Source organism: Anneissia japonica, unplaced genomic scaffold (assembly GCF_011630105.1).
Source record: "Anneissia japonica isolate Jap-2015-1 unplaced genomic scaffold, ASM1163010v1 scaffold9668_len1562885_cov226, whole genome shotgun sequence".
In the NCBI taxonomy this organism is placed as follows: Eukaryota; Metazoa; Echinodermata; class Crinoidea; order Comatulida; family Comatulidae; genus Anneissia; species Anneissia japonica.
In genome coordinates, this window is record NW_022711326.1 from 159,523 (window position 1) to 176,663 (window position 17,141).

Sequence of the window (17,141 nt, forward strand, 5' to 3'; positions counted from 1 at the left end):
CTTTGTCTATTGTTGACATTGTTCCTAAAAATGCTCCACAAATCAATCCTTTACATCTGGTCGCTAAAAAGTTGTCATTTTATTGATATTCTATATCGGGCCATACAATGGTATTGTAAGGTTGATTGTGTAATCGAAATATAAAGGATACATTGCAAGCACAGGGCAAATCAACAGCAAAAATTTACACTGTACCAACAGTGTACAGTATTATAAACCAATAAATACTATCTAGATTCTGTTTGGGTATACACTGTTGAATCGATTTTCGCTTATTTCTTGATTTGCAATAAGATATATGTCAACAGTATTAAATAGTATGCAAGTTAGCATGTTAGGTAGCATGCACCATCCCAAGCCCCTGCAGCTTACATTATTCCTCAGGACAGGTTAAAGGATCAAACACCTACGGAACACATTTCTAGCGATTATTTTAGAAAGTTGTAGGCTAATAAATCAACACATTGGCATTTAAACCTACTAGGTACCCGCTTGTACTGTGCTTGGGTGGAAAGACATGTTGATGCAAGTGCCTAGAGTAGCTCATGAACACACAAGTGGTCAGCCTTAGGCCTTGTCCACACTGATCAAATTTTATTTGACAAAAACCTGCCTAATTATGGTCATTATGACAACATATCACCATAACTATATATAGGCACATCATGACTATAATGAGCACATCATGACTATGGGCATTTAACAGTTTTCTGTTGAAGTGTGGACAGAGCTCTAGGGTTGAAACCCCATCATTCAATTGAAAGCATACAGCTTTAACCCTGTCCCAGATATATGTAGACAAAATTTTATCAGTATCAGATTTGTATTATTGTTATGCCATAAGAAGGTCTGTTGTTGCCTAACTGGCAATTAACTTTGGATTGGCTAATTAATATTTTCAATCCAACAACCTTGTGTAGTCAGACAATGGGATCCATGCTTGTTCGACAGGAAAAATTGCACCCCATGTGGTGATGGAAAAAGTAATGTGAAAGATGTATATAAACCAAATAATAAATGACTCATAATATCATTTTTGAGTTTTGTAGTCAAAGTATATTTTAATTACAAGTGTATACACTCCAATATACACAATCCTTTCTTGCCACAAAAACATGCAACAAAATTACATTCATTTAAAAAAAGAATGATGTTATTTTACAGTATCAACCAAAATGTAAGGATAGTTGAAATATTGGAGTAAAGTAAATACAATCAAATATGCTGAATGAATTTGAATTTGATATAAATATATTTTAATATTTGTCAAGGCCATGGTTAAAATAAATTACATAACTGGTTGAATAATTGTACTTATGCAATCATTTAGCACTGATTGTGTCAGTCAGTTAATATAAAATAAAGAAAATATATAGGAAATAATTAATTTTTCCCTTCATGTCCAATTTTAGGCTTATTTAACCAGTGACTACTACAAAATTATGAAGAACTACAAAAATTAGCCATTGGTAACAAACGATAACATTTTACAACATTTGAGACATACCTAGGTCGGGAGGGAGGAATAGAACAGTGTATTGGTATGTTTGGCTCAAAAACTGACTCGTTTGCCATAGAATATGTATTGAAAAACTTCGCTAGTACAATGTAACTCTCCCTTGTACAACAATCACTGCTCCAAGTACTAATGTATGGGGTTTACCAGCAAGACCAGAGCAGAATGGACTACAATATGTCACAAAAGTGGTCGCACAATATTGCATTCAACTGGACTAATAATAACATATTGCCTTTGTTGTTAATAATTAACATTGTAATATCTGACTGGAACATTATTGTATTCAAATTTACTAGTTACATGTACTACAAAAATCACAGTACAATAGTTAGACCAGCACTATGGTATCCTTTACAATAATTTGACCATTTTGTTTGCTGTATAAAAACAAGACTTACTGAAATGAAAAAAAATATATAATACAGATAAAATATTCCATATTAAATCATTTCTTTTGGTACCAAAAATCAAATCTCATTTGTTGTTTCTTGATTGGTCTTGTATGGACATTATTGTAAAATTACACTTCTTTTTTAAAGGCATGCAATCAATCTGTATCGCATATAATGGCAGCTTGGAATACTATTGTTATGAATAATCACGCTTACTTTTTTTAATAATAATGTTTTAATATATATTATTATAATACACAACCCACTTCCCACTCAACACTTTTCAACAACTCACTGGCAAGGACCAGCCATTAATCAAAAAAGTAATATACTTTGCCATTCAACAGTTATCACAATATTTTGGATGTAGGCCTACTTTGGTATTTTAAATAATTTGATATATAATAATTAGGTAAGCTTTGCAACCTTAACCTCTGGGACAGAATGCATACCATCAAATTACACATATTTGCCTCAAAAAACTTTATATTGTGGGTCAAGCTGTACAACTATGCCACCTCTTTTGTTTTCTTCATTGCTGTAAAGAATTTCGTAAAAAAAAACCTTTGATACATAAATTGAGCATATACTGTAGGCGATCTTCTACTGTACAGTAGGCGATCTTCTACTGTACAGTAGGCGATCTTACACCGTAGGCGACCTTACCTAGGCTGTAGGTCCAGAGTGTATAACACAAGATATGACTTTCAAAATTTGACTTTTTTAAAGCGAGTTAATTTGGATTCTAGTCAAAAAACAAATACCCTGGTGCAGTATATTATGAATAGGGATCATCTAAAAAATTCTAAAATAATGATGAATCCATATTATTTGTTATCACGTTAAGATTGCAAAACCTCCCCTAGCTCCATACCTACACATCCCTGCACTACCACATTGTACAAAATGCGTTTACAAAGTAATTCGGACAATAACTTTTACAAGAAATACAATGTGGATGGAAGACAATGAACTAAAAGCACTCTTATTTCTTTTTGCGAAAATAAAAATCAGATACATTTTTAATATCATTAACCTTCTCAAGCGAAGAAATAAACTCTGAATAGCGCCACAATTAAATGGAATGTTGTCACAGTTTATCCGAGAATAGAAAATGCCCCAAGACATTCCACACATCCATAAATCTGAAAGGTGTGAAGAATGCACCTTAGAGTAAAATTATGTATTAAACTCTCATGAATTGTTGACAAATGCTGAATCAAACATATTTATTATGCTAATTTTGGCAGCCCTTATTCTTCTAGATCGATAAATTATTTTTATTTTCAGACTTTCAGCCCACAGTCCCAATTAATCATGTTATAAGAAATTAATTATTCTTCCAGTAAACATATGTTAATACATTGACCTTTTGTTTGTCTGGATAAATAAGTATAACGTTTAATTAACATTCTTTAATCAATACAATCCTAAAAAGAACCTAACACCTTTCAAACAGTCCACACACGCACGCACACACACACAGAAACTATACACTAACATTAGAACCAGACCCAATGGTAGTAAACACATGTTATAATTCCATTACAAACACTTAAATATTATGTACAATATAATTTTACCAATGATTTGGACCCACAGTACTACAGCTAACTTTACAGTACTACTTATTAATGAGAAATAATTTACTTCATTAGAATCTTATATATTTATTTAGGATTATTACGCAATTAGGATTACAGACTTATACTTATTTGCAGTAGAGGAGGAATGATACGAAGACGTATTTTGATACATTTGTGAATCCGAAGATTTCATTTGGTTTTTTTTTAAATTTCTTTGCCAAAAGGTTCATATTAATACTTAAACCCAATGGCAATGTGAATTCAGAACTTGAGTGTTAGGTTTCGTCATTGAGAATTCTAATTGCGTTGTACCTTAATAATGCATTCAAATTTACTAGAAGCTTTGAATAACCTTACCCTTGGATTTGAACAAGTGAATAAGCAGAGGAAATTGCCGTCCATTTAGAAATTCAAAAATAAGTCAGTAATGATATGTAGAGCATATAAGACATTAGAATAGAGAATTATATTGGATAAACCCATATTATAAAGAACACCAGAGCACTAGCTAGGCAAGGCAGCAATGACTAGTTGAATATTTAATGCTACAAAATGGCTAACAAGTTCACACAAACGCATCACCATGCCAGGATTTGTGAAACAGCATCATTATTGTATATATTCCAAACTCCAATCACAAATCTTCCTTCAAAACAAAAATGCAAGCAAATCAGTACTTGACTAAAAGCTCAATATTTGGAAGTTAAACATCCAATTTTACTCTTGCTACTGTACATCAACTCTTTGAATACAGTATGCATTTTTAGTGGCCACTTTGTAAACCCTCTATGGCTGCACTTCAATTTGTGTGGATTGATATATTTCAAGCACTCTAGTATTCTGAAAGCTGATAGGAGGCTGGTCATTAAATGGTCATGATGACATCATATGACCATATATAGACACATCATGACTATATATGGGTATACAGCACTTACAAGAAATCTGATTAAATGTAGAATAAACTATAAATATCATTAAATATTATAAGATAGATCTGAATGGTATCTTTCCTTAGGATATTCATGTAAAGTACTAGATTGAGGGAGTCTGACAACATAAAAAAGTTGATCGATAATATCAAAATTTACAGAATACTTTTAAACCAACACAAATTTGATCAGGTATCACATGATTTAAACATTATCCATTTTATTACTTTTTATTTGAAGGCATACACTTTAGCATAGAATTCGACTAAACGTGTTGTTTTCTATTTTAAGAAATGAGGGTATGTAAATGTGACAATTTAATCTTTAAATTAGGTTCCTCATAACCTTTAATATATAACAAGTGGTAAATTCATATAAACTGATGTTGCCATGTCAACATCAGTCACTGAAACAATCAATCCCATCAATTTTTCACATCGATGAACTTGAGCGATTCTGTAATTGAGGAGTGTTGATAAACTGGTTTCTGTGGTATAAACTGGATCCCAGGTGGTCTAATGATTCTACTGTAAATGCTTTCACCCCTCGTGTATCAAGTTCTTCTTCCCTTATTTGCATAAACACCTGTACTGGACATCGGGTCTTATCCAAACATCTCCTGTGATGCGTACACCATATATAGAAACCCGTCCTCGTCCTTCTCGTCTCGGTAAATCTCTGATAGTGTCGTTGACATACTGGCAATGCTCTTGTTATTTACAATCAAATAAAATGCTTGTGTGGCGTTTAGTTGCATACGATTTCTGTAAACAATTAAAAAAAAAACATTCCTAAGTTATAAATTTCAAATAGTAGAAGGACACCTATGAGGAAAAATGATCAGGATTCTGAAATAGTGAGTCAGAATATTCCATTGAAAATAAAATGAAAAAATAATAGCTCTAGATTAGGAACAGCTATTAACAGATGGACAAAAGCAGTAACAGAATGGAGACCCATGGATGGCAAAAGGAACAGTGGAAGACAGCATAAAAGATGGAGAGATGAGATCATTAAGTATAGTATTGTACACTTATACACATCTAGATGTGTATAAGAGACAGACCTAACACCTTTTAAACAGTCCACACACGCACGCACACACACACACACAGAAACCTGTCTCTTATACACATCTAGATGTGTATAAGAGACAGGTATTATAAACCAATAAATACTATCTAGATTCTGTTTGGGTATACACTGTTGAATTGATTTTCGGTTATTTCTTGATTTGCAATAAGATATATGTCAACAGTATTAAATAGTATGCAAGTTAGCATGTTAGGTAGCATGCACCATCCCAAGCCCCTGCAGCTTACATTATTCCCCAGGACAGGTTAAAGGATCAAACTTACGGAACACATTTCTAGCGATTATTTTAGAAAGTTGTAGGCTAATAAATCAACACATTTAAACCTACTAGGTACCCGCTGGTACCCGCTTGTACTGTGCTTGGGTGGAAAGTTGACATTCACTAAGAATCTGGTAATATTGGCAACTTTTCTGGAAAGTAGCATACTGTACCTACTGTATGTTAACTTTGAGACCTATTTTAGTAATCTAAATTGCTGATTTTGTCCTTTCAAACATTAAAATGTGCTATATAAATTGCCACCAAAGTAATGGGAATTCATAAGTAGCACAAAACTTGCACCACATGATGTAACAACATTAAAAACCTATTTCTATCTTTATTTATGACAAAAGGAGGGTAAATTCCACAAAGTTAATTGTCCATCCATGACTAGTTTGGGGGTTTTCATGGATAGATTAAGGATTATGTTCTTGGTTTTCAATTTGGAACAGATCTTATAGTTTTCTTTAAGTGTAAAGTACCAGTCAGTCAGGCTAAGTAACAAACATTTTTTTGACTTATTATGATAAACTGTAATATAATTTCTACAATATTTTCAGATACAGTACAGTATAATATTATTTAACAGACATCTAAATGATAAGAATTTAAATGTGAGGCTTACAATACATACCTTATGATTGTAACAAATTGACTCATTGTTAATTCTTGTGGAACTAAAAACTTAGTTTTATCCAAAAGCGGTAACTGTTCTTCTTTGTAATATCGTTCAACTATAACCTGGGAAAAAGAAATACGATTATTACAGTAGTTGAAAGAGAGTCTTTGTTGAGCCATTAAACTTAAAACTAAATCTTCTTAGCTTTTAATTGAAGAACAAGAACATATTTTCTTCATTCAGTTGAACATCTACTATGGGGACATGTTTGGGACCATACTGTAGGAATGTCTCCTGAATAGGGGTTGGCCATAGTGTTAAGAGATATACTGTTTCCTTTGTTTTAATAGGGGTGTCCCATTTATTGGGGTGTCCCCTTAATAGGGATGTCCCAAAGGAGGGGTTCAACTGTCATAAAATAATACCTTTCCAATATTCTTTGCATACAGTAGACCTTCTTATTGGCTACAGTAGAGTAATCAATTCTATTAATTTTCAAAATAAATTAATTAGTATCAGTGAAAGTTAAATATTTGATCATTGTAAGAATGAGCATTTCAATTTTTGTATTGAATTCTTGGCGATATATTCAAACTTTGAAGTTCTTTTGGTAGCTTAGGTGAGACTTTTTTTACTCCTTTCGCATACTTATTTCTAAAAATATTATCGGAGGGCGGAGTAAAAATGAAAATAAAATTTTTTGTTTTCTTATTTAGCAAATAGTTTTGCCAAAATGATCCTGAGGGAGGAGAAAATAAAAATAAAATTTTATTGGTGAATGTAAAATAGACATACTGTAGGATGTTTAAATGCTTCAAATTTATATAATTATGAAGAAATATACATATCTTATCTTTGGAGATTTCAAGGCAATGGAGGGTGTATTAAAAATAAAGAAAAACTTTTATTTTTTTGTGAAATTTCCACTTTTTCGTAGCAGAGGGTGTGCTAATTGGCAAAAAATAAAATTTCATTTTTATTCGAAATCATAAATATTTGCAGTCGGGAGGTTCGCTAAACAAGGCATAAAAGGTCTTGCCTAGCAAAGACCTACACAATAGTGAGTCTCAATTGATCAGTCCTGACTTGATGGACCGCCCGTCACTAGCACAAACTTCCAATTTTTATCCATATTTGAAATGCCATATTTTGAATACCATTTTTTCTGTAATGGATTTCTTTCCACATGTTTGTTTACTGTACTAGACATTCCTCAAGTTTAAAAGGTTTGATGAATTTTACTACAGTAGTCAATTTGTTACTGAACCATGGCTAATGTGGCAATGAATATGAATGAAAGAGATTTAGAAAGAATCTCAACAAACTGTAGACACAATACAAAGGATCTAGTTTTGTAGAGCACTCAAAAGTCAACACTGCCTATGGACAGTGCCCTTGTATGTACAGTACTGTATTACCAAATGCTGAAAATATTTCTATATTTTATTTACAAATTACTGTAGTTATACATTTAATATGGCTTTATTCTGGATACTTAATCAACTTTTACATTGTTCTTCCTTAAGGTCCATTTAATAGTTAAAACATTGAAATAAGAAATTATATACAAAAACAAAAAAAAATTTGGTAAACACAAGCAAAATTTGGTATACACAAGAAGCAAAACGAAAATGTAATATTAAATCAAATTTAAGAAAATATCTTTAGTGATCAAATTTGCAAATTTTTAACGAACATGTAATATAAAATGAAATAAAAAATATTAAGTTAACATTAAATTTAGGACGTTGCTACTGTAGGGACCTCCACATAAAAGGAAATAACCACTACCATCTATATGATGTACTGTACTCATCCCAATATATTCCTGCTGTTCTTTAATAGCTTGTATTGCACAGTAAGATAAACTAGTAAATCACAAGCTGCTAATTGTTATTCCCTATTAGAGTACAGTAATGTGTTGTTTGGGACCCAGATACACTGTATTCTATTACACTATTAACACCCAAGAGAGTTCATGAATTTGTCCATACTTATTTATAAACAATGATCTGAGCTATTAAAATGAGAAGCACTGATGCTAGTGTACGTTGCTGAACTAAATGCAGAAAAAAAATTGCTACTGTCAAGAAAACTAAACCTTTTGGCATCACATGACAAATGACAAAACATTGCTGATGATGGACTGATAAAGCAATCAGTATTAAGTGTAATTTAGAATATGGTTTCAAAAATACGCCTTCCAAATGAATGAAACGAGATCTTATTTTTGGACATGACATTTAAAATTATGACCGTCGTAGCCAACAACAAAGTAATTAAAAAATAATTAATGAATAATTCACCCAAGTAAATTGCAAGCATACAACGTGTCGAGAGTTTAATGAGTCTGATGGAAACATATCAATTAGTTTTATGAAACAAAAATGAAATAATGTAGTGTACAGTATTGATGTTTACATTATCAGTCCAATGATAAATGCAGGAGCAGAACGTGTGGGAAGTATTAGATCGAAGGCTGTGTAAAAAGCTATTTTTGGGCTCCAGTTTGTAGATACTGTATGGTTTTATTTGTATGTAGGCCTACTATACAGTAGCTCATGGTTGTAGCCTGTTGTACAATTTACTATACCATATTTTAGGGCTGAGTGGTTGGCAGAGAGGTATTGTAATGTTCCTGTTTCTTGTGCTGTTGACCCAGGTTCAAACCTGGCCAGTGTCAAATTTTAATTGGAGCCTGATCGCTTGGCTCCTTGAATAAAACCCTCCTATCATATTAAGAGTTAGGCAGGATAAAGACTAGGTTTGCATTTGTATGTATCTGTTATACTTGTAATTAAGTCAGATGGGGATGCCCCGGGTCCCCAGCCCAAGTTGCCGACTTCAAATTACAATGAGGACAAATAAAGAAATATTATAATTATTATATTCCTATATAGTATAGTTTTTTTCCAAATGAGCATATTATCCAGATTGTAGCAAGACACTGCAGTTTCTGGGTAGGGTTTCATCCTCAATAGTGTTCTGCCAGAAGGCAGGACCCTCAAGAAGTTCTATTCCAGTATTCTTGGTCCTCTGCATCCCTCTTCAATTCGTCGTAACTTCTTCCATTCCGGATATCATCGAGTAACATCATTCTTTTTCTTGCTCTTGGTTTTTTTCCTTCTAATCTACCTTCTATTTCATCCTTCAGAAGACTTTTGTGACGCAGTATGTGACCGCTCCATCTCTTTTTCCTTTGTTTGTATTTGCTACCTTTGATGTGTTTCACCGACACTTTCTTTAAAACAGTAATATCTGTAGTCGATGGACATGCTACTCTACTTATATTCAACTTGTTTTGAGGTGATCATAGAAAAATAATTTTAATTTAAGTAGCATTATTTTACATGGGTGCTAAGATGAAATATGTTGGACATCACTGAAGCTTGTAATATTGTAATCAACTCAAGCAATGCTATGTTATTACTTCATTAACAAAAATAATTAACTCAATTTATGGTTCAATACATCTATTTAAAGAAATATGTTGCAATAAATTTGGTTCCAAAGGTGAAATGTAATAAAGATCTCAAGGAGGGAAAAACACGCGTAGGAGTATTGGGCATTCCTACGTACCAAAGTAAACAAATTAAATATTGATATGTACAGTTTTCTTGCCTCTGTATGTAGATAGAGAAATCCTCATGGAAATCCTTAGAAATCCTCAGAGATATTCTCAACTGATCTTCAAAACTTGCAGTTAACCAAACCCATGGCCATTAATAAAAGCAGAACTGCAATAGTTTACAGTATATGAGTAAAACCACTGTAATTATCACCTACATTCATATCAAGGGTGGTGCTAGCAGGGAGGTCCAGGAGGAAAAAAGACCCCTCATCGGGGACCTCTGTACCCCCGTCGGGCAATTTCCAGCAAGGTCGTCAGGAAAAATGAAATCTCGACTGCCGAAAATAAAATTTAGATATGCATTAAGCTGTCAAATTTTAGGGATTAAAAGTTGTTTAGTGCGAGCAGTGCTACCGTATGTGCGAGGTGTTGTACACTATCACGATAAAAAAAATACCATAATCAACAAAATTTTCTCCCATGGGAGCTGGACCCCTCGTCGGGGATTTCCTGGCGCCGCCCCTGATTAATATAGTATCAAGAAAGTAGTCTCTAATTCATTCAAAATATCATTTATTTGTTATAAACGACCAGTTATATAATTTATGATTATTAGGAATATTGTTGTGTAATTAAACATATTTATAAACATTAAATGAATAGGTCTATGGTGACCTATTGCCAATAACAGAGTCCCCAAATATTGATCTGACAGTGAAATCATACAGCATATCAAAACAATCACTTCTACTACGACAATAGAAGTGTGACCCACTGTTGTTTGCATTGTGGATGAAATCATACCATTGATAGCGATAACGGTATTTCAGTGCCATTTATAATTTGAAATGTCGCAGTTGTAAAAAGTCTAAAATTCATGGTTAAAAATCACTGACTGGTTTAAAGTTGACTGAATGAACTGGTTAACTGAGACATTATTATTATTCTTAAAAAAAAAACATGTTATTGACTAATTATTGTTATTGTTAGGACAGGGTATATTGGTACACGATATTTAGGAATTAACTGTCTCTTAAACATCACTGATTAGTTAAACAGCAAAGTATTTTTAGATCAAAAGCATTAACCATAGGATACAGTAAATCAAGAGAGGAATATTATTTGTATGAAATAATATTACAAATTAATGAGTAGAGAATACTTGTTACATTAAGTTTGATAGAAAATAATAAATAATTTTTAAAAACTATATACCGTAAAACCTCGAATTGAAGCCCTGGGCTTCTCTTTTTTGCGAACTTTGGATGGGCTTCTTTTCGAGGCTATTTTTGGAAAGTAAAGGGGGGGCTTCTTTTCAAAATTAATGCTTTAAATTTTGGGAATTTGTACTATAAAACAATAATTAAGGCCACTGTAACATCAATCTGTACCATGGAGTGTATTAACTGGTATTAAATCACCTAAACTACAGTACTGTATAAACCATCTTGTTTTAAATTTTGTTTTGTTTTTTTTTGTATTTTGAAATTCATATGCATTGTATGTACTGTATTATTTCATTTTCAGACAGAAGCCTATGCTACCTTGAAATCGGCTTCTTTTTGAGGCTAATTTTGCAAAACTACACTAAAGAGCATGGCTTCTACTCGAGATTAAGCCCGTTGGGCTACAATTCGAGGTTTTATGGTACACATATATAATATTTTATTAAACATAATAACAATAATAATAAATGTAGATTATTTCTATTTTTTTTCATTTGGGAATATTATTAACCCATCACTTGAGGCTTGTGAGCATTGTGTTAGGTGAATTCCTATCTTCAATTTTACAGCAGAATATTTATTTTTTTAGTCATAAAAAAAAAAAACCAAGTCCTACATTTCACAAAATTAATTGAAATGAGGACCTTGCGCCTGGGAGATGAGTCATTCAACCTCAAAATACATTAACATCTTTCAAAAGTTCAATTATTATTTGCTTGATTGCAACACTGACCCCAGAGTTGGTGTTTACAGGATCTAAAAGGCAATGACCATGAGGATACTCTGGTCAAGGTCCGCCTCCCTGGGATTCTAGCTGCATGCTGACCTTGGCTGTATAATTCTGCCATTTCTTATCATCAGTTTTTCCATGGGGTTATAATATGGTCATTCAAACCCTTCTTTAGGCCATATAAAAAAATTACTAGTTTCTCGTACCCTTGGGCATCCATTTTTACTGCCTCACCAATTTTTTTTTTATTTCAATATTTTACGAAATGTACAAAAATCTGTTTAACTCATATCAGTAAAAATCCTCTCTCGATCGTTTGTGGTTGGGGATACATATGGTATGTTATGAATCATGTTAATTGCTTCTTTTATTTATTTTCAATGTGTCTACTTGGTAAAAATGAGAAAGTAGTAGCTGTTTCCCATCGACCATCTTGGATTTGCCATCTCGGAGTAAAACAAAAAAAGAAAGGTGCCATCATTCTCCTTTTTTTCAAAATATTAGGATGAGAAACTACTTTTTTTTCTACTTGGTCTTAAAGGCTTCTTAGATAAAAGAATGTTTACAATGAATAGTGATAGCAGGGAAAATTTAAACATAAATTATTTAATTAAGCATTTTATGTCTATATGTAGTCTGAATAATGTTTGCTCTATGATGTGTTACTACGATATTTATGAAGGAAAGGGAGCAGATATTCATTAAAATTTTGTCCATACCTATCTGGGCAAACCATTATGGAACTTTAAATTTGCCAAATAAATTATATGCCACCGCAATTGCATATGTAAAATACGAATTGAGAAACTAACAATTTTATTGTCTGCATGTTTGGAGAATGTGCAAACATAGCAGAATATTTGCAATAGCATTGACTATGTTTTTTTTAAATCTCATTTTAATAGTTAAAATCTGATTCATTATCATTCAAAATATGCATTTGCAACAAATTACCATATATTTATAATGTAATTATTATATATGGATACCGGCACCTTATAAATGTCCATTATTATTATTATTATTATTATTATTATTATTATTATTATTATTATTATTATGCGATAAACGTACCGAACTGATCAAATAGATAAATGGATTTGGCAAATAGAAATAGATAATCTAGATCATAAAAGTCACTCTTTGAATTCCACCTGATAGTTTCCTTTAAATCATGGACAAAGTTTATTACACGCATCGACCTCACACTAGGGAGGTGCTGCTAAAAGCCAGCAAAGTAAAGCACTAAAAATTTGATAGGCGTTGACATCATGCAAGGTTTTTATACGATTCGATCCCAGTCAAAGGTTTTACAGATTATATCTACCTTTTCATGGTTCAGTTTAATTATCATACAGAAAGAAAAGCTATTGAACTTAAAAATACACAACCTTTGGAGAGATTATTACTGTACTGTGGTCCCATGTATCCTACAATGCTATTGAAGCTAAAATGCTGTATATTCACTGGGGCTTGATTTATGTTATACCTTGTATATTTTTCATTATTTTATTCCATTTTTGTCAACTGTATTCTAAATTTTAAATTTGGAATAAGAAATTTGCAACAGGTCCCTGTTTACCACAGCGGGCATACAGTAGTACTGGGCCAGTACCATCCCCTTTCTAGTGTGAGCGTTATTCTGCCTTACGCGCAGATATACAGTCAAACTTGCCTAGTCGATTTGCCTACAGGAACTTGAATAATTTCTAATAACAATTTTTCAATGCCATTTTGGATTTCACTGTATTATCATGATTCTGTGTCTATGTAAAAATGTTAAAGTTTTACTTTTTCTGAAAAAAAAAATCATGCACATGATAGTATAGTTTGGTGTGTAGTTAATGCATCCTGGATTTAATATCAGTAGTTCAGATTTTAGACTTTCATTTGCAATTTAAATGTACAGTACCTCACTTTTATGTGGGTTGCAAAAAATACTAACTATATTTAATTGACAATCAATCAATCTCAAAATATGTAATACCCATATAAATTTCAAAAATATTTTGAAATTTTTTTATCGCTGTCCTATGTGTCTGCTACAGTACTTGTATTCTACTAACAGTAGTTCCAAATGAATTGGCTTTGTAGTTTTCCTTATTATGTTTGTCATAAGAACGTACAGTATGAAAAAGACATTAAGAATAACAAATTTATTCCAGAGATAGGGAAAAAAATTAGCAGTGAATATCTGGAATTGATTTTCATTAGTACAGATACAACATTTTGCAGTTAATGCTTTTTCGATTTAACTAGGTTTGGACTATGCCTGAACCTCTCCTTTTTCCTGTTACCGAAAAACAAGACGGATAATCTCCTCAGAGTCAACAGCCAATGCTTAGTATAAGGAGCTGGATTATGTTAAGTACTTAACTACAAGTACTGAAAGATTTTAGTGTTTGTCGACAGTTATTAATGCTAAGTAAATGCTATACTGCCAGAACCTGAATTTAAACCAACCTCTGTCTTTGGTGCTACAGTAGGCCTACTGTATATATCCTATGTAAAAATAACACACTATATGAATAGATAAAACTCTGTAAGGTGGATCCAAGCATTTGCAGGAGGTGCTCCACACAAAGATTAAAAGTCATCTACTTGATTTAAAACTGTTTACCATTTTTTTATTTTTTACGCATTATACCGTCTTTGGAGCATACAACAGACGATTAAACTTATGTACAAAGACTATATTGGACCAGTTTAATAAAGAATATGAATTCTAAGTCCATCCGTGGACCCCCACCTCTGTATTTATGCTGTCCCTCGATTCCCCTCCCCATCCCCCATGAATGGATTGATGAATTATGGACAATTGGATGAATTGGATACACAATGTGGTAAGAACATTAACTTGTCTTTGACAGACAAGCCAATGTCACACATACAACATTATTATCAACAGCTGTTTGAACAAACAAGACTAAACTTGTCATCCTTAAGACCTATTGGGAATCAAGTATTTTATACTCACAGGAATCTTGGTCGGAAATTTAGCTCTTATACCAGCAACTTCTTCTTTTCGTTGTGCTTAAATGAAGAAAATACAGTGATCAGTTATTTACCAGAGATGGAGTGAAATTAAGCTAATGATTAAGATTGTCGGTGTTAAAAATACTTTTAGTACTCAAATTTAGAAAACTTTCTCTGTAACAGTAGATACTGTATGAGAAGCATTCCATGATTTCATAACACTGTGATCTGATGATTTCCTATAAAATTTAAGTCTTTTATGATAGGTATGAATTATGAGTATCTCATAAAAATATAGTCATAAAAAATTACAAAATTTATTGTGATATTAAAAAACATTTAGAAAATGACAGATTGTAGCCTGATCATAGACACCAGTACTGTACATGGACTTTAAATCGCAAATTATCTTGTTTTGGAGTACTGAGCTCCCCTCTTTCTACCTTCTCTTCTCTTCTACTCTCTTTTTTTTCTCTCTTATTTATTTATTTTTTTTTTGAGAGTTTGAGGGCTAGTCCCATGGCCCTCTGGATCTGGTTTTGTACTTCCCTCTATCTGCCATTGACAACAACAGTTTCAAAATCTTGGCAAAAGAAGAAATATAATGGAAAGCCAGTTGGCTGCATACAAATTAACATAAGATAGAGTAATACTATTCTAGGGCAGATCTTTCCTTAGTTTATAGATAAATCGATGCGATGAATACTTATAGCTGAAAATGTATATACGTCATCATAGACTGACGATGAAAATAGGTTAATGTAAAACAAAATTGCAAATTCATACACCTTCGCTGCTTGTCATTTTCATTTTGCACTGCCATGTGTGTACACATGCAGTTGAAGATAAAAAAGGTAAGTATTGGTGCTGTTTGTACATGGCATAGTGCCATAGAAAGTACAGTGAGCCCAACATTTCATCCTCTCTTTAGGATGACTTGATAGTCAATTCCAAATACTGTATTTAATGTTTAGAAAACAAAAGTTTTCAGTACTCTAAGAGGCTAAGCAGTAAATGCTGTTTATGTTATGATAGGCTTCTCGCACTTGCTTGTTAGTATTGACTATTGAAAGATTATACTCTAGTCAATTGAACAATGCCAGAACCTTCACAAAGCAGAATGCTCTAGGCTACCCCACGACAAGTATGAATAATTCTCTCTTCTGAATGTTGATTTCTCTAGGTCAGGCAAAGGTCCAACATCTAGACTAGTTTGGGGAACAGTACAATCATGGAGGTATTATACCTCCATGGTACAATACAGTATCAGTAATTGTAGCAGCAGAACTGTATTCATTGTAGTTCGTATTATCGCAGTAGTTTTGCATTGTACCTGCTAAGTCTATACCTATAATATCGCTAATTCTTGTCCACAGAAGAAAAATTATCGGTTAAGCCAGTGAGATATAAGATGAATACAAATTTACATATAAAAAGTTTGTCATTCTTCAATGAACCACTGGCCACACAGGCAAACGCCGTTGAAAGCAATCAGCCCGATACTAACTGTAACCTACAGCAGCCGCGTTGAAGATAAAACAGTGAAAACAAACTCTTAAACCACTTACTGAATGTTTTTCTCTGCTTAAACGACTTTTGGTTTTTGTCTGGAGCAGGCATGTTTCCAATACGTGTTTTTGATACCAACGCAACCAAGTATTTTCCCTTTGTATAGCTAGCAATAAAAGTGAATACGTCTCGATAAGACAGACGAAAGTGTCGTTGTGTTTATGTGTTAGCAAATGACCTGTAATGATAAAGTAGGCTTCCGGGTACTAGCCTTGAGCCCAGCCGTCTAATTATGAAAAGATAAACAGAACGTGCGCGTTGGTGGTTTTATCTATTTTATCTATTTACTGTAGGCCTGTCGCTTCGGGTGTCGCTTACTTTACATACGGTATTTTATGTAGTAGACAGTATTTATTTATGATCTATCCGAGTATGTTCACCCGGTAGTTGCGTAACTATTAAATATAAGTAAGTTAATTGCACCATTTTTTTTTCGTTCACCACGGTATTAGACCTACATGTTTATAACCTTATCATAACTTTTGTAGTATTTTTGCAATTGCTCGTCTGTCAAAAAAAAAATACTTTGAAGAACTTATCAATCCATTTTCCACGAAATGTCAGAAAAAAATCCAATACATGGAATGTATTGGAATTAGAATGTAATGAGATTAATTTCAATTGTGCAACACAAAAAGGGACTGACAAAAAGAAAACAGGTAGA

General features: G+C 32.8%; 2 protein-coding genes across 4 annotated transcripts in view; one reads left to right on the top strand and one right to left on the bottom strand.

The window, feature by feature from the left end:
• Positions 1-602, top strand: part of LOC117107438 (TALPID3 protein-like) — a 25,284-nt gene extending 24,682 nt beyond the window's left edge. For all 3 annotated transcript variants that reach the window (XM_033249133.1, XM_033249134.1, XM_033249136.1), the window contains one exon: positions 390-602. The gene's annotated coding sequence lies outside the window, so the exon portion shown is untranslated. The remainder of the gene's footprint in view (positions 1-389) is intronic.
• Positions 603-1,033: 431 nt separating this feature from the next.
• LOC117107439 (microtubule-associated proteins 1A/1B light chain 3C-like) lies at positions 1,034-16,665 on the bottom strand. Its single transcript, XM_033249137.1, has 4 exons — positions 16,477-16,665; positions 14,910-14,965; positions 6,421-6,527; positions 1,034-5,193 (listed from the first exon to the last, which is right to left on the bottom strand). The coding sequence occupies exons 1-4, from the start codon at positions 16,526-16,528 to the stop codon at positions 5,034-5,036; spliced, it is 375 nt and encodes a 124-aa protein (XP_033105028.1). The 5' UTR covers positions 16,529-16,665; the 3' UTR covers positions 1,034-5,033.
• Between the last annotated feature and the right edge of the window lie 476 nt (positions 16,666-17,141).

Excerpts from the sequence above, each read along its gene's own strand:
- LOC117107439 (XM_033249137.1), bottom strand. The coding sequence starts at position 16,528 with ATGCCTGCTCCAGACAAAAACCAAAAGTCGTTTAAGCAGAGAAAAACA. Across the intron at positions 14,966-16,476 it reads TAAGCAGAGAAAAACATTCA|CACAACGAAAAGAAGAAGTT; the intron begins GTAAGTGGTTTA and ends TCTTCATTTAAG. Across the intron at positions 5,194-6,420 it reads CAATTTGTTACAATCATAAG|AAATCGTATGCAACTAAACG; the intron begins GTATGTATTGTA and ends AATTGTTTACAG.